The sequence below is a fragment of the Rhineura floridana genome, chromosome 4 (assembly GCF_030035675.1).
Source record: "Rhineura floridana isolate rRhiFlo1 chromosome 4, rRhiFlo1.hap2, whole genome shotgun sequence".
Classification (NCBI taxonomy): domain Eukaryota; kingdom Metazoa; phylum Chordata; class Lepidosauria; order Squamata; family Rhineuridae; genus Rhineura; species Rhineura floridana.
The window spans coordinates 93,216,336-93,239,754 of record NC_084483.1 but is presented as its reverse complement, the minus strand read 5'-3'; the positions used below and the strand labels follow the sequence as shown (position 1 = coordinate 93,239,754).

General features: G+C 41.5%; 2 protein-coding genes across 2 annotated transcripts in view; one reads left to right on the top strand and one right to left on the bottom strand.

The window, feature by feature from the left end:
* The window catches only part of SLC35F1 (solute carrier family 35 member F1), a 341,749-nt gene that overhangs the window by 78,014 nt on the left and 240,316 nt on the right, over positions 1–23,419 (bottom strand). Inside the window, exon 3 of the mRNA XM_061623697.1 lies at positions 9,005–9,132. Within this exon, the coding sequence (XP_061479681.1) occupies positions 9,005–9,132 (128 nt within the window). The remainder of the gene's footprint in view (positions 1–9,004; positions 9,133–23,419) is intronic.
* On the top strand, positions 3,008–4,572 carry LOC133384390 (uncharacterized). Its single transcript, XM_061626308.1, has 2 exons — positions 3,008–3,819; positions 3,850–4,572. Exons 1-2 carry the CDS (start codon positions 3,622–3,624, stop codon positions 4,456–4,458), a joined length of 807 nt encoding a protein of 268 aa, XP_061482292.1. The 5' UTR covers positions 3,008–3,621; the 3' UTR covers positions 4,459–4,572.

Here is a 23,419-nt window from a genome sequence, read left to right as displayed (position 1 = left end):
AGGCTCAGGTAGCCTCAGTGGCACGGAATGCTTTCTACCATCTCCGATTGGTAGCCCAGCTACGTCCCTATCTGGACAGTGACGACCTCGCCTCAGTCGTTCATGCTCTGGTAACTTCTAGATTGGACTACTGCAATGCGCTCTACGTTGGGCTGCCCTTGAAGATAGTTCGGAAACTACAGTTAGTCCAGAATGCAGCGGCCAGATTGTTGACGCGGACCAAAAGGTCCGCTCATATAACACCTGTTTTGGCCCGTCTGCACTGGCTTCCTATTTGTTTCCGGGCTAAATTCAAAGTGCTGGTTTTGACCTATAAAGCCTTACACGGCATGGGGCCGCAATACCTGGTGGAGCGCCTCTCCCAATATGAAACTACCCGTATACTGAGCTCAACATCTAAGGCCCTCCTCCGAGTACCATCCCATCAAGAAGCTCGGAGGATGGTGACTAGAAATAGGGCCTTTTCGGTTGTGGCTCCCGAACTGTGGAATGGTCTCCCTGATGAGGTGTGCCTGGCGCCGACGCTGCTATCTTTTCGGCGCCAGGTGAAAACCTTTTTATACTCCCAGGCATTTTAAAGTGTATTTTTATAGTATTTTATTACTATGTTGTATTCAGGATGTTGTTTGGTTCTTGTATTGTTTGTATGTTTTTGTTTTTTGAGTTATGGTATTTATTGTATTTATATATTGTCCTTGCTTTTACCTTTTATGTACACCGCCCAGAGAGCCTTCGGGCTTCGGGCGGTATATAAATAAAATAAATAAATAAATAAATAAAATAAATTAATATCCCACGCAAGAAAAATAATGCTCAAGTTTCTACAACATAGGCTCTTACCATATATGGAGCGAGAAATGCCAGATGTCCAAGCTGGATTTAGAAAGGGAAGAGGCAACAGAAATCATATTGCAAGCAAACGTTTATTGACAGACAGACAGACAGACAGACAGACAGACAGACAGACAGACAGACAGACAGACAGACAGACAGACAGACAGACAGACAGACAGACAGACAGACAGACAGACAGACAGACAGACAGACAGACAGATAGATAGATAGCATTTGTATGCCACCCCATAGCCGAAGCTCTCTGGGTGGTTTACAACAATTAAAAACATTATGTTGGATAATGGAGTGGACCAAGAAATTTCAGAAGAAAATCATCCTGTGTTTTATAGATTACAGCAAAACCTTTGATTGTGTAGATCATGAAAAACTATGGAATGCTTTAAAAGAAATGGGGGTGCCACAGCATCTGATTGCTCTGATGTGCAACCTATACTCTGGACAAGCAGCTACTGTAAGGACAGAATATGGAGAAACCAACTGGTTCCCCATCGGAAAGGGTATGAGAGAGGGGTGTATTTTATGACCTTACTTGTTTAATCTATACGCAGAACATATCATACGGAAAGCGGGATTGGACCAAGATAAAGGAGGTGTGAAAATTGGAGGGAGAAATATCAATAATTTAAGATATGCAGATGATACCATACTACTAGCAGAAAACAGTAATGATTTGGAATGAATGCTGATAAAAATTAAAGAGGAAAGCAGAAATGCAGGACTACAGCTGAACGTCAAAAAGACTACAGTAATGGCAACACAAGATTATGTAACTTCAAAGTTGATAATGAGGACATTGAACTGTCAAGGATTATCAATACCTTGATGCAATCATTAACCAAAATAGAGACAATAGTCAAGAAATTAGAAGAAGGCTAGGACTGGGGAGGGAAGCTATGAGAGAACTAGAAAAGATCCTCAAATGCAAAGATGTATCACTGAACACTAACGTCAGGATCATTCAGACCATGGTATTCCCAATCTCTATGTATGGATGTGAACGTTGGACAGTGAAAAAAGTGGGTAAGAGAAAAATCAACTCATTTGAAATGTGGTGTTGGAGGAGAGTTTTGGGCATACCATGGACCGCAAGAAAGACAAATAACTGGGTGTTAGAACAAATTAAACCAGAACTATCACTGGAAGCAAAAATGATGAAACTGAGATTATCATAGTTTGGACACATAATGAGAAGACATGATTCACTAGAAAAGACCATAACGCTGGAAAAAACAGAGGGGAGTAGAAAAAGAGGACAGCCAAAGAAGAGATGGATTGTTTCCATAAAGGAAGCCACAGACCTGAACTTGCAACATCTGTTTACAACAGATGCTCTTGGATGTTGCTGATTCATAGGGTCATAATCAATTTGAAGGGACATAACGCACACACGTAGGGAAGATAAGCATTTAAACATGTAAGCCCTCAACTGAAACCTGACATAGTATAACCTAGGCACAGAATTATAATCTCAGTAAGAATTAGGCCTAATTTACACTAGAGCTTTCTCTATGTAAGCAGGTGGTGGTGACCCTGTGGCCCTCCAGATGCTGTTGGACCATCAGCCCCAGTCAGCGTGGCTAATGGTCAAGGATGTCTGTAGCTGTTGTCCAGATTCTCAATGGGACTGAGATCAGGACTTTGACTGGGCCACTGTAGGACATTCACCTTTTTGTTCTTGAAACACTCCAGCGTTGCTTTGGCCTTGTGCTTGGGATCATTGTCCTGCTGAAAAGTGAATTTCCTCCCAAGCTTCAGTTTTTTAGTAGACTGAAGCAGGTTCTCTTACAGTATTTTGCTCCATCCATTCTTCCTTCTGTTTTAACAAGATGCCCAGTCCTTGCTGATGAGAAGCATCCCCACAGCATGAAGCAGGTTCTCTTGCAGTATTTCCCTGTATATCCATTCTTCCTTGCATTTTAACAAGAGGCACAGTCCCTGCTGATTCCCACAGCATGATGCTGCCACCACCATACTTCACTGTAGGGATGGTGTGTCTTGAGACATGGGCAGTGTTGACTTCCGGGAAGGGTGACTTAGCCTGTGCCTGCTTTTGAGACGGGCTCCTGCCTCAAAAGAAGCTTATTCAGATATATCAGTCAGATTTTTTTTTTTTTGACTGATTAAACTTCTCCCGGGTAGGGAGAAACGAAGAGATTAACCTCAAAGCCTATTTTTGTTGGGACGACCAGATCTCATTAATTTATGGGACGAGGTCCAGCCGACGAAGGTGGGACGGATTTTCAACAACAAGCTCTATCTGATAAAGCGAACGTTCATCTTATCTTCTAAGAGAGAACGCACTAACAGGCAAGCACCCTTCTTTCTATATTTTTCTTTTACTTGACTTAAATTGTTGCTGTTTAAAAGAGATTTGCCAGATTGATCGGTTTTTGATATCTCACTGGGGAGCCATAACTTCTCTCTGCTACTCACTAATTAATAGCTTATCTCTGTTTTTGTTGCAAAAAGCTGTCCTGGATTTGCATTCTAAAGATATACACAGAAGAGGGATTTCTATTCCAGATTTTTATTTTGAAGAATATTATATTGTCTGAGACTACTCTCTTTTTGGTCTATTTTATTTTGACGAATCTGTTTCCTGACGACCGCCATTAATTGTTTCGATCCTGGGAACTGCATTTTGTTTACTTAAGCATGGAGAGATAAGGCTGTCTGCTCTGTTTATACTGTGATGTCACCAAGTTTGGAGTATTAACCCAATTGTTGCTGAAATAAGAAGTGGTTTTCCTATATTTTTCTTTTAAAATGGCAATTAAGAAAGTGGCTGAGAATCTGGAAATAACTATGTTTCAGAAAATAATGGACGAGATTGAGATAACGAAACAAAACCTGCGACAGGGTTGTAAGGAGCTGAAAATTGAATTGAGTAAAATGAAGCAGGAGATTAAAGATATAGGGGTCCCTGTGAGAGAGGTGACCCTGGAAGGGGTCCCTGTGAGAGAGGTGACCCTGGAAGGGGTCCCTGTGAGAGAGGAGACCCCGGAGATTGGAACAAACGTGGAACAGGAAAAAGATTTGGAGTCTATGGACTTTAGAAACAAAATCTATTGTTTGGAGACACAGGAGATTAAAGACATAGGGGTCCTTGTGAGAGAGGAGACCCTGGAGACTGGAACAGGGGTCCCTGTGAGAGAGGAGACCCTGGAGACTGGAACAGGGGTCCCTGTGAGAGAGGAGATCCCGGAGATTGGAACAAACGTAGAACAGGAACAAGATTTGGAGTCTATGGACTTTAGAAATAAAATCTATTGTTTGGAACTCAATGTTATCTCTGAAGAAATTAATGAAGATTCTAGAGATAAAGTCATCAATGGCATGGATAATCTTCTGGACTGGAATGATGTGATGGAGCCCAATATAGAGAAAATCTATGGAATTAACTGCAGCCATGTGACAATGGAAAAACTTTCAAGAGATGACCCAGTGTATTTTGAAAAAAAGAACAGAGATATGATTTTACAGCAGTATTTCAGCAACCTATTTAGAATGGATGGCAAGAAAATATTTGGGATAGAGGTAATTCCCATCAGACTCTTACTATATGACTATGGCTTTGACAGCAAGATTATTATGGAATACTGATAATGGAAGATTGGATACTGAAATTACTGGACTTAACAAGACTACTGAAGATGGAAGATGGAAAATGGAACTAATAGGGATAATAGAACAATGGCTACTGAAATTACTGAACCTAACAGATTCTGATGTGATGGATTAATTGAAATGTTTATTTTGACTATGGTTATGACAATAAGATTATCATAATTAGTAATGAGATGGATTAATCGATATGCTTATCTGGAAAAAAAAATTGATAGATATATTTCTTAAAGAATTGAAACCTCTCTTTGACTTTTTGTGGAAAGAATAAAGTAATGTTTATGAGATTTGATGATAAAGTAAGATAACTACTGGAGGAAAGTGATTTTATAATATGACTTAAGAGACAGGATTGTTATATATTATAGACTTATAACTGATTTGATCTTTGACAAATGGGAAGTCAATATTTTACTCTTTATTTTTTATTTTTGTTTTTTTCTTTTCTTTTTTTTTTTTTGTTTAACTATTTTTGATTTTGTTTTTTGTCTTTGAATGTTTTATGATTTCGTCTTGTATGTTTTATGAAAATCTGAATAAAAATTATTGAAAAAAAAAGAGACATGGGCAGTGTTAGGTTTGTGCCACACATAGAGCTTTGAGTTTTGCCCCAAAAGCTCTATCTTGGTCTCGTCTGACCGCAAAACCTTTTTCCACATTGCAGCTGGGGCACTCTCATGCTTTCTGGCAAACTCCAGACGTGCTTTTAGATGGTACTTTTTAAGTAACAGCTTCTTTCTTGCCACCATACAGGCCAGTCTTATGTGGAACTGTTGATATGGTTTACTGGTGCACCATTACTCCACTCTCCGCCACTGAACTCTGTAGCTCCTTCAAAGTGATTGTTGGCCTCCCTGTGGCTTCTCTCACCTCCTTGTTCGAGTGCTGAGTTTTGAGGGACAGCCTTTTCTTGGCAATGCCTAGGTACTGTGATGCAGCTCCCACTTCCTGATTATTGAACCAACTGTTCTTGCTGGGATATCCAAACACTTGGACATTATTTTGTACCCTTTTCCTAATCTATGCATTTGAATTACATTATCTCTCACTTCTGCAGAATGCTCTTTGGTCTTCATTTTCATTCAGATCCACAGCCTGACCAATGATCCTTCAACAGTGGGGGTTTTATCCTGACAATGTGACATCAACTGTAATGGTTCACAGGTGGAGGCCAATGGTAAGGTAACTGTGTCCTTGACAGGGCAGTTTCTTTCATCTGTGTAAACTGGGAGCTTCTGCAGTACAGGGATACTTATGCAAGCAACATGTTTCAGTTTTTTATGTTTCTTACAAACATTTCCCAACATAAAACCAATGTCACCTTAGAATAATTGATTTTGAGTTTCAGTGTTTCAAAATAAAATATCATACAGAATGTAATTACAATGTATCATTTGTAATTCAGTAATATGAGAGCATTGGTCAGGGGTCTGAGTACTTTTGCGAGGCATTTTGCCTCTCAAGAATACCTTCTGGTATAATCTGGTTCAATGCCATTATGTATTATTAGATAATCAACAAAACAGGGGATTGGAGAGTTTACACCTACTGTTCAAACACCATGATAAGAAAGGTTCAAGTTCACAAAGCAAGAACCCAGATTAATAGACTTGGATGAATGTCAAGTTTGTCACAATTCAGACAAAGGGCCAGGGGATTCTGGAGAAAAGCCTTTTGAGGAGATACACACCATACATTTAAAGCACCTGACTTCACCCAAAGAATCCTGGGAACTGTAGTTTTTCCATCACAAAGCTACAGCTCCCAGTATCCTAAAAAACACAGATTTTAAAGCCCTGTTCTTTAAATGTGCGGTATTCAATGCTAGTCAGAGTAGACCCAGTGAAGTTAACAGACATGACTAACTTGGGTTCATTAATTTCAATGGATCTACTCTGCATCCAATACAACCCAATGTGTTTTAGATGTATGGTGTGGGTCTGCCCTTAGACTGTCTAACACTAGAGGTCTACTGTCCTTTTAATAATGGCACCCAAGTGCTTGCAGCCATTTAAAAAAACTATTTAAAATAATCATTATTCAGGCCACTTGCAAACAATGAGTGCTTGAAAATCCATAAATGTTGATAGGCATTTAGAGAAAAATAGTTATTCAAATAAAAATTAAACTCCCTATCTTGTCTCAAAAGCCAAACATAACAAAATTTGGTTACAAGTATTTTCTGAGGACATGGAGATTAAAAAAGTACAGAACAAATGAAACATTTTCTGTTTCACTGCAAAAAAGGAAAATGGTGCCACATATGCAGGCTGTGAATTGATACGAAACTGTGGAAGGTAGACCCATTTTGCAGAGGCAAATCTAGGTTTCTCTAACTGTAATCTAAATACTATGATATATATGCCCGCCAAATTCACAACTTAAGGTCCACCTTCAATGTATACAGTCAAAAATGTCATATGTGTAGTAGTCCCTAGACCAGCCTTTCCCAACCAGTGTGCCTCCAGATGTTGTTGGACCACAACTCCCATCTTTCCTGACCATTGGCAATGCTGGCTGAGGCTGATGGGAGTTGTGGTCCAACAACATCTGGACGCACACTGGTTGGGAAAGGCTGCCCTAGACAAAAAGCACTTTCTTTTTGTATGCTACTTCTAGAAAATATGTGCAAGCAGAAAACTTCCAACTGACATTGGTAAAGGTAGCGTGTATGGTATCTTGCAACACATCTTCAAAAGAAGCTTAGAGCTATTTTAAATTAAAAACTAAATAGTACATTGAATTCCACTAAAGATTATTTTGATAATTAAATTTAGGCATTTGCAGAGAGCTGCCTAATGTTTCTTTCTACCACAAGCTTGCTACATTTGCATATGAGGTTTTGCATCACGAAGCAGGAACTTCATGTGAAAAAGGATAAATGTGGTAAAGCTGATTATCTGCTAAAATGGTTCATATACTACCGATCATTAAAATATTGTAAATGAGATTTCTCATTTATTGAAATTTCATTGCCATCTGCGAAAAACATATCCATTGCAACACACCTATTCCCTCTATAATCCTAGATGACACACTAACTAAAGGCAGTTCACACAAATGGGGCCATCGTCTCTGCTGGATGGCATAGTCAACCTTATGGATAAACTTTTGAGGCAAACTGTCTGCCTGGCCCAGCACAAGGTGCAAACACTCCAAACCGGTAGCTGCATGGACATGGTGCTTGGTGAGTGAGATGGAACTCTTATAGACCACAGCAACCCCACCTCCCCGACCCTCAGATCTACCATGATGCTGGACCAAGTACCCCGGTGGGCAGAGCTGGGAGAGACTAACTCCTCCCTGCTCGGCCACCCAGGTCTCGGTTATGAATGCCAGATCGGCTGCCTCATCCACAATCAAGTCGTGGACGAGGGAGGTTTTATTATGTACCGATCTGGCATTTAAGAGCAGCAACTGGAGATCTGAGAGTTGGCTGGAAGGACAACCAACAACCCTGCGGGTATGAGAAGGACCGGAACAAGGCACAGCCACAACATGTCTGGGCCGTGTTCCCCTTACCTGGCATGTCCTACTCATACCGCCATACCTCCCTCTGCCCGTCACTACGGCAACTGGGGCCCCCTCAAGTCTCCCCGCTTGATGGAAAGTCCTCTTCCTGAGGCACATAATAAAAATATAAGTACAAAACACTTATACACACAAACATACACACTCACTCTCAACACACAGTCATACACACACCCACTCATCCAAATCAAACCAACACAGCAAACATAGTCCTGCACTCTGTGCGCGTAGGTGCCAACTCTGGATCTCTCTCCTTCCCACGGAAAACGCTACCTCCGAAGGATCCAGATGGCAATGATGACAAGAAGGTACAAAGCACAAAGGGCCACAGCGACATCGGAGCCCAGGCCACGACAAAGCGCAGCAACAGCAGTAACAGCAAAGGGCACAGTCACGGCAGCGATGGTGGAACACAAACCGCGGCGAGAAGCGCCGTGGCCGCAACGACGGCAGAAGAGAAGAAATGAACCGCCTGGCAGCGACCAGCCACAGCTCCAACGCGCAGAAGAGCGGCCCAAGGCACACGAGAGAGACGACAGAGCCCGGCACAGCAGCAGCGACGACAGAAATCACAACAAAAACACAGCGACAGCAGCGGGGGCAAAAAGAAACGCTCGCCTTCATGTGTTCAATGAATGTATTGAGGGGAACATAATGCTGTTCCCTCTACCCCAATCTATGTGTGGCCAGCCCCCATTCTCAACCACATACTGGGTGAGAATGGACTTACAGCTACATGCTTACAGTTTTATTTACAGAGGGCTTGTCCATACAGTTAGGAACTCCTGCACAACCATATTCCCAATCGCATGCACATAGGGCCTAATTTTCCCCCAGGATGCAAAGGAGCATGGTTGGCAACCACAAGCAGAGCAACTGCAGATCTAAAAGCCCCAGTCCTTCTCCCCTTCACGTATTGACTGAATGTGTGGAGGGAAGCCTGAGAAGCAGTGTAACAGAAAGAAAGCAAAGCAGCTGTTATTGGAGGTCTTACCTGTACGCTAGTAAAAGTGGTATACTGATAAGCTTTAACTACCAGGTAATTGGCTTCTATATCTATTATCCCCAGGATCATGTACTTCCACCATCTTCGTTTTAAGATAGCCAGTAAGTTTTCTTCGCCTGCATTGGGATGGGGAGAGAGGAGGGGAAAAGAGGTTTAAGAAGGATTAGAATTACAGCCATGACAATCATCCATTGTATTCACACGAAAGCACTAGAGCCGAGAGTCCTACGTAGGTTTACAAATGACTGGGGAGGGTGGAAGATGCACCTGCTCATTTACATACATGCAAACTGCTTACTGAATACCACCAAAGCCATGCTAAAAAAGAAGGCGATCCAGTCGCTAGTTCACACCACAACCATCCCCTCCCATTAATCCTGTAGCTAGGCTAACATGTGTACAATATTAAGGAAGGTCAGATGCTTAAAAGGGAGTGGATGAATTAAGGTGAGAAGGAGAGAGCTGTTTGTGCTGCCCTTCCCCCAAAACAATTCCCTATACCAGCATTACCAACCTCCGCTGGCTGGGACTGATGGGAGTTGCAGTCCAAAAGCATCTGGGGGGCACCAGGATGGCAAAGCTGCTCTATGCTCAGCTGACCAAACTCTCGGATCAAAAGAGCAACTGGATCTCCTCCAGCTACCTCCATCCTCTCTGTGCCTTGCCTTTCTTCACACATGTCAGCTGTTTGTAGGTCCTCATGTGCGTGAACTTACTTGTCCTGCAAGCAGCAAAAAGCCAGTAGAACAAACTCTCATTGCCTAGTGCAGTACTCAGATAACTTCAGCTTAAAGAGCTTCTCCATGACAAAAAGCACTTCTGTACTATTCCACTTCTGTACAACAGAAGTGTACAGTTTCTACACACTCTCGCACACCTGCTCTATCCTTCATCCAAGCAAGCAAGAAGCATTAATGGAACTCAAGGACACATCCCAGCCAGGTTCACTCAAGCAGCCTTTACAAGCAGGGCTGCTCACAGAGAAATCATGTGCACATTCTCCATGAAGTATTATGTACATTAGGCATTTGACCCACATTACCCCAACATACAAGATGATATCCAGCGATAGTCACACTCAGAGTCAACCATTGAAATCAATGGTGTCAAGTTATTTATTGAAACCAATGGTCTTAACTGAATATATTGATTTCAATGGGTCTGCAACTAAGATTGGATATCACCCTATTATATTTTTTTATATATGAAACCCTTCTATTACTAGAAAGTTTTCTCTTTAATCAACAACACATATGCCTCTGTGCTGATGACAATCTCGGAGTGAATCAACGCATGGCAGGCCCTGTCCTGACCTCCATATATTGATGGGCTCTTCTGCATAGAGCCTATGTCATATGAACTCTATCTGTGTGCAGGTTCTTTCCATTTCATCAGATTGTATGAAGAGATTCTACAGGTGATATCCAATATTAGTTACACTCAGAGTGGACCCAATGAAAGCACTCAAGTCCGTTGATTTTAGCGGGTCTGCTCTGAGTGTGACTTACTTGCTTGTAACCCTATAACTGTACAGCTTGTAGGCTGTGTGCAGAAAAGCCCATAAATGTGTGGACCTGCTCCCCCTTGTAAACATCATTCACACTTGATCATTACTTGCACAGGGTTATACTCTGCACTAAAGGATGTAAAAGGTCTTGGATGAAATAGGACAGTAAGTATGCATAGGCACCAGAATAAACAAAGAGAGAGTCAGTGATACAATAACCTTTACAAACTTTAGAGGCCTCATGCTATGTTCCTTAGCTTCAGTCGATTGACTTGAGTCAATATATTGGACTTGCCCAGGAGGAAGGTTACGTACTCACAATGAGGTGGATTTCCCTTCTTCTTTTTGCATAATTAGTAACTCAGCTTCCAAGAATCAATTTTGGGCAAAGCCAGAATTGTTCTTCAGTGCCCTTGCAGGGGAATCCTGTCAATCACACAATCCTCAATTTCCACTTTGTGAAGACTGCCAGCATAACAAGGGCTAGTGATCAAATTGACAGTTTCCCAGAGTTAAATAGTCTTAATGCCAAGGCCAGGGATCATTACTATGCCTGATACAAAAGAAAATGAACATGCAGCCAGCAAGAAGGGCTATCAAGCTCCCTCCTTGTCCTTCTGATTTATTTCTCTAGCAACAGTACTTCAGGGTTGCGGTATGGAAAATAATATATTGCTGCAAATTAATATTCTTAAACCAAACTGAATGTTTGAGAAAATCTGAACTAAAGTAAATAATTAAGAATAATACTCACTATTATATGATGATTTAGCTCTTCACATATATTATCCAAGTAATCCATACAACAACCCAATAAGGCAGGTCTATATTGGTGCTCAAGAGAATGGTGGTCATTCAACACTAGTGACTCTTGGATGAAACAGATTGTCTAGATCTACTTCAACTGAGCTTCAGACCCGGGTTTGGGATGAAAACTGCCTTGTTCACTCTATGAGATGGCCTTTGCTGGGAGACAGACAGGGAGAGTGTTGATTCTTTTTGACGTCTCAGCAGCTTCTGATACCATCAGTCACGGTATCCTTCTGGATAGGCTCTATGACTTTGGTAGTAGTATAAACTTTATTGCAAACTTAGCCATAGGCCATGTGCATAAAACGTAAATACATTAATAAAAGTGACATTCTGTTAACAATATTAAAATAGATAGATTACATCTAGGTGGCTAGCCCTTTAACAAAGGACTCTCAATTTTTGAGTGGCCAAAGCAAAATTGGCGACCGCTAGAGTCATTGGCTTAAAATTGTCATTTAAAAGCGCATTTACCTTTTCTCTATCCGAATAGGGAGCAAGGGAGTCTAGAAAAGGGGATAAAAATTTACTCCTGGGATCATCATAAAGAGGACAGTGAAGGAGGTAGTGATCAATCTCCTCTATTGCCTTACAGCCATTAATGCATTGGCCTTGGCCCACCGGAATGCCACGGAACCTGCCGTCTAGGTAGGCCGAGGGCATGATTTGAAAAGGTAAGGCTGTAAAAGCTCTTCTTATGGGAGCTCTATCTAGGTAGTCTAAATAATTCGTCATAAAATGGTTAAATTTAAAACCTGGGAACCACTTTGAGAAAGGAGCCGTAGCTATGGACATTTGATCCTGGGCAGCGTATGACTTTGGTATTGGAGGCCCTGCTTGGCTGTAAGTGCACCCATTTGGGAGGGGGTTATTTTAGATGTTGGGGATAGAAGATTATTGCTCAACCAGTTTGCAGATGTGCTTTAGGGTCTCTTGGGGAGCAGTTGTCAAGATTTTGGCTATGTCATCAGTATGCAAATGTTGCATCTCTATTCCATCAGAGGCAGGTGAGACTGAATCAGGGCCTGAGAACAGTAATTGACTGCATAAGACTGGATAAACTGAGACTCAGTTACTGTTAGCAAGTGATTTGTTCACCCAGGTGAATGATATTTAATCTGTTGAATTCCACTCAAAAGATCGAGTTCAGTTTGATCCAACATTGTCACTAGAAGCTCAAGTAGCATCCGTGGCCCTGCTGGATCAAAGGTTATTTCATTAACAGAAAGGCTTAATCTGTGAAGAGAAGGCTCATTGTTAATAGTGTCCTCATCTACAGCAAAAGATTCAGGGAAATCACACAATGAGGAACCACACTATCTACCTTTGATGAATCCACATGGCTCACTTGAATTCTTGCATAAACCTCAATTAAGAGGTTTAAGAACGTATCTATAGCCAACATTTTGACAAATTTGTAGGGCAGTGCAATATCTCAGAGAGGAAGTCAGGTCTCCTGCTCCCCTGGTGCATTCACTATAGCTGCCAAATTTCCCTGCTTTTCAAAGTTTGATAGAAATATCTGTGGGCTATAGGTATGTTCTTAAACCGCAAGGGGTTTTTTGCCTATTAGTGAATTTTTCTGCTTTTTAATCCGGGAGGTTAGAAATGGGATCCTGTGCAAGTTTACTGAGAATGGATTGATCATTTGCATGCTTACTGAGTTCTGTGGGATTTACTCCCCTGCAATCATGCTTAGGATAGGTGAAACTGACCATGGGGAGGGAAGAGTAGAGGGAAGGAGGGAGAGTGGAGCAGAAGGAGGGGGAGGGGGAAGGAGGGGATTGAAAGGAGAGGGAGGGGTGAAGGGGCAAAAGGGAGGTGATGGAGGGAGGAGGCGGGGAGGGCAGGTTTGATCATTTGCATGCTTATTGAGTTCAGTGGGATTTACTCCTGTGCAATCATGCTTAGGATAGGTAAAACTGACCATGGGGGAGGAGGAGGGGGAGGGGAGAAGGAAAAAGGGAGGGGAAAGAGGAGGACGGGGAAGGAGGCAATTGGAAGGGGATTGGGGAGGGGAAGGAAGGGGTGAAGGAAGGGGGAGGGGAGGGGCAAGAGGGGAGGGGCAAGAGGGGAGGGGCAAGAGGGGAGGGATAGGAAGGAGGAGGAGGGGAGGGCAGGTTTGATCATTTACATGCTTATTAAGTTCAATGGGATTTACTCCTGTGCAATCATGCTTAGGAGAGGTAAAAGTGACCATGGGGGAGGAAGAGGAGGAGGGGGAAGGGGAGGATTGGAAGGGGAGGGGGAGGGTGAAGGAAGGGGCAAAACAGAGGTGATGGAGGGAGGAGGAGGGGAGGGTGGGTTTGATCATTTGCATGCTTATTGAGTTCAGTGGGATCTACTCCTGTGCAATCATGCTTAGGATAGGTAAAACTGACCATGGGGGAAGAGGGGAAGGAGGGGAAATGGAGAGGGTGGAAGGAGGGGATTGGAAGGAAGGGGGAGGGAAGGGGCAAGAGGGAGGGGAGGCGGAGAAGGGGGAAAGGAGGGGTGAAGGAAGAGAGATAGATGAAACTGACCTCGGTGAGGGACAGGGAGGGGAGGAACTCAGGAAGGGGAGGAGATTGGATGGGTGGTCACTGGGTAGAGGGGAAGCCCCTTTCCTTTCCAAAAGGAAAACACTGTGAACAGTATCATTCTTTTTCAGGGTTCCCCACCTTTTTATTCTACAGCAGGCACATGTAGCCTCCCACCCAAATTTAAACCAAAGCTCTCCCTGGCCACATCCACACCAGAACTTTATTTCACTTTAGACAGCTATGGCATCTCCCAAAGAAGCCTGGTAAGTGTAGTTAATGAAGGTTGCTGAGAGTTGCTAAGAGAGGCCCTGTTCCCCTCACAGAGCTTCAATCAGAGTGGCTGACTGTTAAACCAGTATGGCCACTGGAGCTCTGTCAGGAGAATAGGAGTCTCCTCTCAGCATCCTTCACAAACTATACTTCCCAGGATTCTTGGGGGAAGCCATGACTGTCTACAGTGAAATAAAGTTCTGGCGTGGGTGCGGCCCCTGATTAGGCAAGCCCAGCAGCTGTGAGTTTGGCTTTTAGAACACCGACGGTTCTTACTGAGCATGCCCGATCTTATCATTGAGTTCAATGTTGATTTTTAAATTAATTAAAGATCAGCCAGGCATTTTTTAAGCTTTTAACCTGCAGAAGATGAAGGTCAGAGTATGGGGCAAGGTCAGTAACAAGATTACAGGTACTCTGTGAACATGGCTGATTTTTAATTAATTTCAACAAATTATGAGAATTCTGAGAGAAAAAAAGTCCAAAAGGGGTCTGGTTTCTCTCTCTCTCTCTCTCTTTTTACAATTTGAACTCTCGATTCTGAGTATTTTGTGTATTGCCATGAAAATTTAGAGGGTTGTTAAGCAAGCGTTTCTGAGTTCAGGACTGTACGTTTTGTATGGTTTTGTTTTGAAATGAGCTTATGGAAAGCATCAGAATGGCATGGGGGATATTTTCAATTTAACATTGTGGAATGCGAAAAATCCATGCTGACTATAGTATACAGCCACTCTCATGGCTGTATAATAGAGTATTAAGTGTGTACTTATTTCCCCTCTCCACTACTGGAGCAACATCTAGACTTACGGAATAACAAGTGAAATATGGTGCAAACACCAAATAGCAGCTGGGGTACATTTCCCTGATACAGTGCCCTTTCACAACTTGATTGCCTAAATCAGTTATTCAAATATGATATGTTCATTAGCTAATATGACCCACCTTCCCATTACTTAATATGATTGGACATGTTTACAATTAGAAGTGTAAAGGTTGCATCCTAATTAATCTCCTGTTCTGTTAACTACAATGAGATCGGGAAATTAAAAGCAGACACTCTTTCATCCCGGAATGAGAAGAAACAGTGGGATCCACTCCACTGATTACGTTAAGTACTCTGGCCAGATCACTCTGTCAAAATTATTGAATGGATAATTTAAAAATTGGCATTGGATGGAGGCAATCTTTTTTGCTATATTGTCATACGCTTTATGCCCTAAGAAAATAATGAGCTTAAAAGCACCGTTTCCTTGTATATATATTTGGAATGTACAATACATTTGGTCTTTTCTGTAGAGTTAGGAAGAAACAGTCAAACTTAGGCATGGCTACTTCATAGTCAGTTCCACTGAGTTCAATGGGGATTATTTCTATGAAAGTATTCATAGACTGTAAGAGACAAGGTTGGTGAATTTGTTTATTGAGGGTCATTAAGGGATGCATTTCCAAAAAGCACTTGAGGATTCAGCTGGGAAGGCCTATTTAAAGTGAGACACAATCTGCAGGCAAATCACTTTCTGGTAGCTTCAAAATATATCCTCAAGAGAGTTACAATGCCAAAGCGACTATATTTACTGATGAAGTACTGCAAAGCATGCCTGGTGAATAGGTAGGTACCTTTTAAAGGTTCAAGTGTGTGTGTGGACCCTTATGGCAAATTAACAATGCCCTACAATAAAACAATGCCTCTTAAGACATTGGCCATAGCGAACCAACTGAGATGAATTTGTAGCTGTGATTTCAATGGATTGTATGAAAAGTGATGTCACATGATGGTGCGGAATGGATGCTCTGTTGCAACCACAGTATTTTGAATAGCTCTGATAGAGTGCCAAACACTGATACATACTTTCTAATTAGCTTTTATTATAAGAAAGAAATTACAGCATTAGAATTTATTTGCTATAAAAGGGGTGATAATCTTAAGCAGCATTGTCTAAGACTGGTGATGTACATGGACTGTTTATAGTGCGAATAGCACTAAATGCTGAACTTGTGTAGTGAAGTTAGCTCCAACTAAACTCTATAAACAGAGGGATCATATTAACTGAGTAATATTTCAGCCCTAACCGACTATATATTCTGGACAAGAGGTTACTGTAATGACAGAATATGGAGAAACCAAGTGGTTTCCAATTGGAAAGGGTATGAGACAGGGGTGAATTTTATGACCTTACTTGTTTAACCTATGTGCAGAACATAACACATGGAAAGCGGGTTTGGACCAAGATGAAGGAGGTGTGAAAATTGGAGGGAGAAATATCAATAATAATAATATTAATATCAATAATATTAAGATATGCAGACGATACCATACTGCTAGCAGAAACCAGTAATGATTTGAAACGAATGCTGATGAAAATTAAAGAGGCAAGCACAAAAGCAGGACTACAGCTGAACGTCAAAAAGACTACGACAACAGAAGATTTATGTAACTTTAAAGTTGATAATGAGGACATTGAACTTGTCAAGAATTATCAGTACCTCGGCACAGTCATTAACCAAAATGGAGACAATAGTCAAGAAATCAGAAGAAGGCTAGGACTGGGGAGGGCAGCTATGAGAGAATAAGAAAAGATCCTCAAATGCAAAGATGTATCACTGAACACTAAAGTCAGGATCAGAGCTTGGAAGTAACTAGTTACAAGTAATGAATTACTTGTAATTCATTACTTTTTTGAGTAACGAGTGGGTAATTCCCTTATATTTTGACTGTAATAGAACTAGGAGTAATTTCACTACTTTTGTGGAGTAATTGTAACATTTCCAGGATTACTTTTGGGCATTACTTGGGTGGGGTGAGCAGGGAAGTCTTCTGCTCCTCTGATTTGTGGATGAAAATCATGTGCCTCAAACTGGGCTTCTATGCAGTATCACTCTTTCCTCATGCTCTGTGGATGGGTAGGAGGCAACAATGGAGAAGATGGAGAGTGAGATGGGGTGGAGTGGAGAAAACAATTATTTTAAAAAACGGATAGTGGTGGTGAAGAATGGAGTAGAGGGAAAAAAGATCCGGAGGTCAAGAACATGGATAAAGGAGGAGAAGGTGGCAGCAGCAGAATGGAGATAAAGAACTGTGGATGTGAAAGATGACAATGTGTCTCTGTGTGTGTTTGCACTTGGCACACAAAGTGGTCTCCACCACCCTCTCTGGCTACTGTGCTGCATTTGCAGTATTTTAACTTTTTTGCATCTCAGGGGAAAATGTTTGCTTGAGTGAGTGTCCCTTAGTTGGGGGCAAGGCAGGGTCTGGGAGGTGGTTAAGTGAGAGAGATTATGCTGGCTGGCTGAGTGGAGGGTGGGGTTGCACTTGGTTTGGCGTGCAAAGATCTGAGTAGTGGCCTCAGCCTCCCTCCCCACCACCCTTACCAGTGGAGAGACTACCATTGCAATCTTATGAATAAAAATAATTATTCTACTACCTCTGTATGTGTTTGTTTATTTTTAATGTTGTTTTAGGCTACTTAGATGTGCAGCAGCCAAGGCCAGCACCTTGTAGGCATGTTTTTTAAAGTAACTTTACTTTGGTGGAGAAGTAAAGTAATCAGTTACTTTCAGACCAATTGTAATTGTAATGATAATTACTACTTTTTGGGCCATGTAACTGTAACTGTAATTTATTACTTTTTAAAAGTAATCTTCCAAACTCTGGTCAGGATCATTCAGACTATGGTATTCCCAATCTCTGTGTGTGGATGTGAAAATTAATGTTTATTTGTGAATTTTTTGAATTTAAATCAATATGAATATTTATTTGTGGGGGTTTTGTATTTAAAATAACCACAAAAATACAAAATCATTATCTATTCATTTCATAACTCAAAAGATTACCAAATATGTTACAAGGGAATCAAACTAGTATAACCATTTATGTAGCCCATTAGGATATAGAGATTCTAACATTCTTCATTTCTATTAGTTTTCTTACTTGCCACTCCAAATGTCAGGGTGAAATATATTACTTAATATGTATGGTACATGGAAAGTCATGTTAAGATATGAATACATCTGCTTATAAAATTGAAAAGAGACTGGCAATCTGTGGAGTTTATTTTTCCATAATTGTTTGAATTATTTCCAATAGTGTTCAGATGTTGTACAAGTACATGATTCCTGGTTAGCTTGAAAACCCTGAGCTGCAGCCAGCATAGGTGGAGGCAGTCTGTTGACAGACCCAGGAAAAAAACAGTTCATGCTGCTATGGGGTCAAGTCCAAAATGAAGCCTCAGTTGATTGTTGGGACTTGCACAGCACTAGTATGCAGGCTCCGATGGTCAGCTAATTGTTTGGGCTTGCAAAATGCTATGCATGGAGTGATGCAAGTCCCAATGATCAGTGGATAGTCAGGATTTGCATAGCTCTGTGCACTATGTCTTGGCCAGAATGGCCTCATGGCAAAGCCTGCTAGGCCTAATTAGGACCACTGGCTACAGGTCCCCTACTCCTATCTTCGGCTGCACTGGCTGATATAAAAGAGAAATAGACAAAGCCCCAGCTTCCTCTCTCCCCTCCAAAACCAAACTCCAAACACAGCTTCATTACACAAGTACTTATAAACACCCGCTGACAACCGCAGGAATAGTTATTTATGAAAATCACAGTGCCAACAGCTCAAGACATATTCCTGAAATTTTATGGATATCTAGGATAAATTACTATAGGTTTTCCCCAGGTTTGTGTGTGTGTGTGTGCGCGCGCAGAGACAAAAGCAGCTCCTTCCATCATGAGAAATACTTTATGAACAGGTCAGGAATATCTCTGAGGGAATCCTCTGCCAGTTTTGCTGTGATAGGATTAATCACCACCAGATACTTTTTCCAAGCATAAATCACTCTGTTTCAGTGCTATACAATCAAACCAAGCTGAAGTACATTAGTGTTAAAAATGAATCTATGGTCGTGACATCTGCCTGCCTTAAGTGCATAGATGGAACCAAGGCCATGATGGAAATTAAATCAGTGACACATTTATCTGGCATTTACATGTCAGCTGCTCTGTGTCTGTCCTTCTCTTCCTCTCTCTTTGATCTGCTCTTCTGAAATAATACTGTACTTCATTCAAAGCAGTTATTTGCGGAATGCCAAGTGGGAAACTGACGTCGCATTCAGACTACTCACGTTTGCAAACCACAAGGAGTCAATTTAGTAAGGCTCTGCAGAACAACAACAAGAAGTCATGATAAAGAAAGTTGTGTGGACAAGCTATTCAGAGAAGTGGTGGATGCTAAAGATTGGGTTTGGCAATTCTGTCAACAAAGTAGCATCTTGCAAAGCAAGTGAGGTCCTATAAAAAAAAGAGAAGCAGCTAGCATGCAAAATCAGCGTTAAAGGAAAAATAATGTATTTTCAAAAATAATTCTTTATTAAAATATAATTATCATACAACTAAACCCTCCAATGATAAATCCTTAAAAGTATGTTTCAGCATATTTTATTTACTTTATTTACTTTATTTATATCCCACCCTTTATCCCAGTAGGAGCCCAGGGCGGCAAACATAAGCACTAAAAACACTTTAAAACATCATAAAAACAGTCTTCTAAATATATTAAAACACAACCATTAAAAACATATTAAAACAAAGCATCTTTAAAAACATTTAAGAGTTCCTTTCAAGGTAGTGCTAAGGTGAATGTTCTGTCAGCACAAGAATTTCTCATTGTGCAACAGAACATTCTCCTCCTCTCCTCCGCCTGCACACCCCATAAATATCTTCTAGTCCTGCCCCCCCCGAGAAGATTTAAGAACATAAGAAGAGTCTGCTGGATCATGGATAGTAGCCATTGATACTATTATCTTCTATGTGTCCAATCATTTTTTAAAGCAGTCCAAATTGGTGGCCATTACTGCCTCTTCTGGAACCATGTTCCATAGCTTCACTACGCACTGTGTGAAGAAGTACTTTCTTTTATCTATCCTGAATCTTCCAGCATTCAGTCTCACTGGATGTCCACGAGTTCTAGTGTTACAAGAGATGGAGAAAAACGTCACTCTCCCCAAGCCATGCATAATTTTATAAACTTCTGTCATGTCACCTCTTACTTGCCTTTTCTCTAAACTAAAAACCCTAAAATGCTGCCTTTCCTTATAGGGGAGTTGCTATATCCCCTTGATCATCATGGTTTCCCTTTCTTGAACTTTTTCCAACTCTACAGTATCCTTTTTGAGGTGAACTGTACACAGTATTCCAAATGCAGTTGCTCCATAGATTTCTATAACAGCATTATGATATCAGCAGGTTTGTTTCCAATGCCTTTCCTAATGATCCCTAGCATGGAATTTGCCTTTTTCACAGCTGCCACATGTTGGGTCGACATCTTCATCTAGGTATCCACTACAACTCCAAGGTCTCATTTCTGGTCAGTCACTGCCAGTTCAGATCCCATGAATGAATATGTGAAATTAGGATTTTTTGTCCTGACATGCATCACTTTACCCTTGCTCACATAAATTGTATTTGCTATTTTATCGCCTATTCACTCAGTTTGGAGAGGTCCTTCTGAAACTCTTCACAGTCTCTTTTTGTTTTAATGACCCTGAACAATTTAGTATTGTCTGCAACCTTTGCCACCTCCCTGCTCACCCCTAACTCTAGATCATTTATGAACAAGTTAAAAAGCACAGATCCCAATACCAATCCTTGGGGGAATACATTTTCTACATCCCTCCACTGGGAAAACTGTCCATTTATTCTTACTCTCTGCTTCATGGTGCTTAATCTGTTTCTGATCCACAAGAGGACCTCTCCTCTTATTTCTTATTATTCTTATTCTCTTATTCTTGGGGATGACACAGGATGCGCATGGGGGGAGGAGAGGGGGAAAGCCCCATTTTGCAAGTGGAAATGCTTGTACCTGATGATATTGGAGTGGTTATACACAATCCTGCTTTCAATACTGTTGGTGCCTGAAAGTTTCAGGGCAGACATACTGCTCTATTCATGTCCTATAGCTTCCTGATGAAATCCTGTAACTTTTCATACTACTAATGTTATGTGTTTTTTGGTCCTGCTTTTGTTGTGCTACAGCACAAGCGTGCCCCTTCAGATGGCAAGAATGCAGAAACTTTTGGAAAGCATCGCAGAACAACTAATGAAGTGGAATGGTGTGCGGACAAGCCAATTAAAAACCCACCATTAATGCATTATTACTGCATCAGTGACATGTTGCAGAATAAACCTGCAAAAAACAAAGCAAGAAGCCAGTCTGGAGGGGTCTTGAGATATCAAAACCCTGGCACAGGCAAAGTCTGCCATTGTACAGAGAGAGCCTGCGCATAGAGCGACTGTTATTAGTGCAGGCTCTTTGAATAGTCCACTGAATGTTTGTACTGGCTAGAGTCAGAGCTAGCAGTGATCCCACTCCCCCAGCTCTGTGTGTGTGTTCAGGTGAATGTTTGAACCTGAACAATGCTTTGTGAGGAGTATTAATGAAAAATGGACAAGTGCCCAGAATGAGTTTTGGGGATGCTTTATTCCAAGCTCCAGTGTCATCTGAACTCTGATTTAAGCATGAGAAGGCTTCAGCTCAAGCTTTAACAATGGTGCAACAACAAATTGTAGTGAAAGCGGGGAACCCTTCCCCGTCTGCTCTCACTGTCCTAGGAGTCAATCCCCAGCCTTGGGCAATTGATCCCAGCAAATCCTGGTTTGCCAAGGTTGTGCACATCAACACCAACCCTGCAAGGTAGTACTGCCACCACCCTTCAACTGGTTAGCTACTCTGGGGCGAAGGGAACCCCAGAGCCCACTTAAACACCTGAGCCTCTCAGGACCAGAGTCTAGATACACTCCTGGCCCCTTCTGAAGTCTTAGGTAAAAACGTTTCTCTGTTACACGGTAGTTGTGGTCAAATGGCAAGGACTGAATTTAGGAACTGACCCCTCTCTCTGGAATAAACACACGTTGGTTTAAAGTAATTAAAGTTTATTAAAAAGAAAATAAGAAAAGCATAAAAAGGTTACAAAAAGCAAAAAGGTACACACAAATAATTTGTAGCAGCAAATTGAATCCTAAAACCATACACCCAAACGGGTAAGGTATTTAGTAAAAAAGGTAAAGGAAAGTTTCTTGGCACAAATCAGAATAACAAAGCTGTTTGCCTAGCTATACTTACAAGAGCATAGGATCTCTCAATGGATAGCCTTCTTCCCCTTAGGGAGTTGCAAGTCAAGATGTAAATGGAGCCACAACAGAACATCACCATAGGCAAGGTGGTGCTCCGAAGTGGGACACAAACCCAGAGTTCTGAGCCTCCTCTTATGGGGGAAAATTCCCTCCCCGCCGGAGACAATTAACCAATTAACAATTTCATCAAAGGGATGAAAAAACGATGTTCCCACAGCACCTGGCGCCTCCTCTTGGTTTCCCATAACAAAGCAAGGAGTTTTACGGCCTTGACGAAACCAGGCCCCTTCCACTGATAAGAAGGTGCAAAATTACTGTAAGCTGGTACAGCTGTGTTGTAAAAATTACCAAGTCACAGTGATGAAAGAACATCCAAGATATAACTGCTTGCTAGCAAGCTAACAAGGGAGATGTCAAGGGGAAGAATTCCCCATAAGGCTTTGGGAGTTAGCCATTTTAAATGCAGGCCAGAGTAAAGCTGGCAAGCTGGCATGACACAAATAAGTGCCATTTGTTTTACTGAAGAGAGGAAAACGCAAAGCTTCTACTGATTTCTGTTGATAAATGAATAAAAAATCCCCCTATGGCTATTCTCTTCTGCTTTCCCAAACACTTCTGTATATTCTACTTTATGCATTCATTACTTTTTAATGCTGTGCTACTGTTAGACTGCATCATATTTTGCTTGCACCACTTGCAAAAGTAAAGAAAACTGAACAAACAGAATCACAATTTATCCAGCAACTTCAAAAGCAGGCACTGGCTTTCCTTTCATGGCTTTTGTCTTCTAGCCTCTTGTAATTTGATAAAACTTCTTGGTTACAGACTGCATGTTACAGCAGAGCTTTGTTCTCTCTCACCTCCCCACTCCCTGCCCCCAAGGTAATAGCTAACATTGCATTCTCCAACAGATGGCAATACTGAGGAAATCATTTTGGAGTATACAAATTGAGAAACAGACATCCATTCATTAGAAATATATTTTAAAATGATAGACTTATGCACAGGTCATGGACATAGGTAGGCCTTGAAAAAGTATGTGGAGATACAACCACTGCCTTCTTATGGATCCCACACCCTGTTACGTTCTACATTGCAGTTACCAAGCTTGCCTTGCTCCATACAGTCTTTGCTTATTAACTAGAGATGAATCGTAATCTAATACTTTGA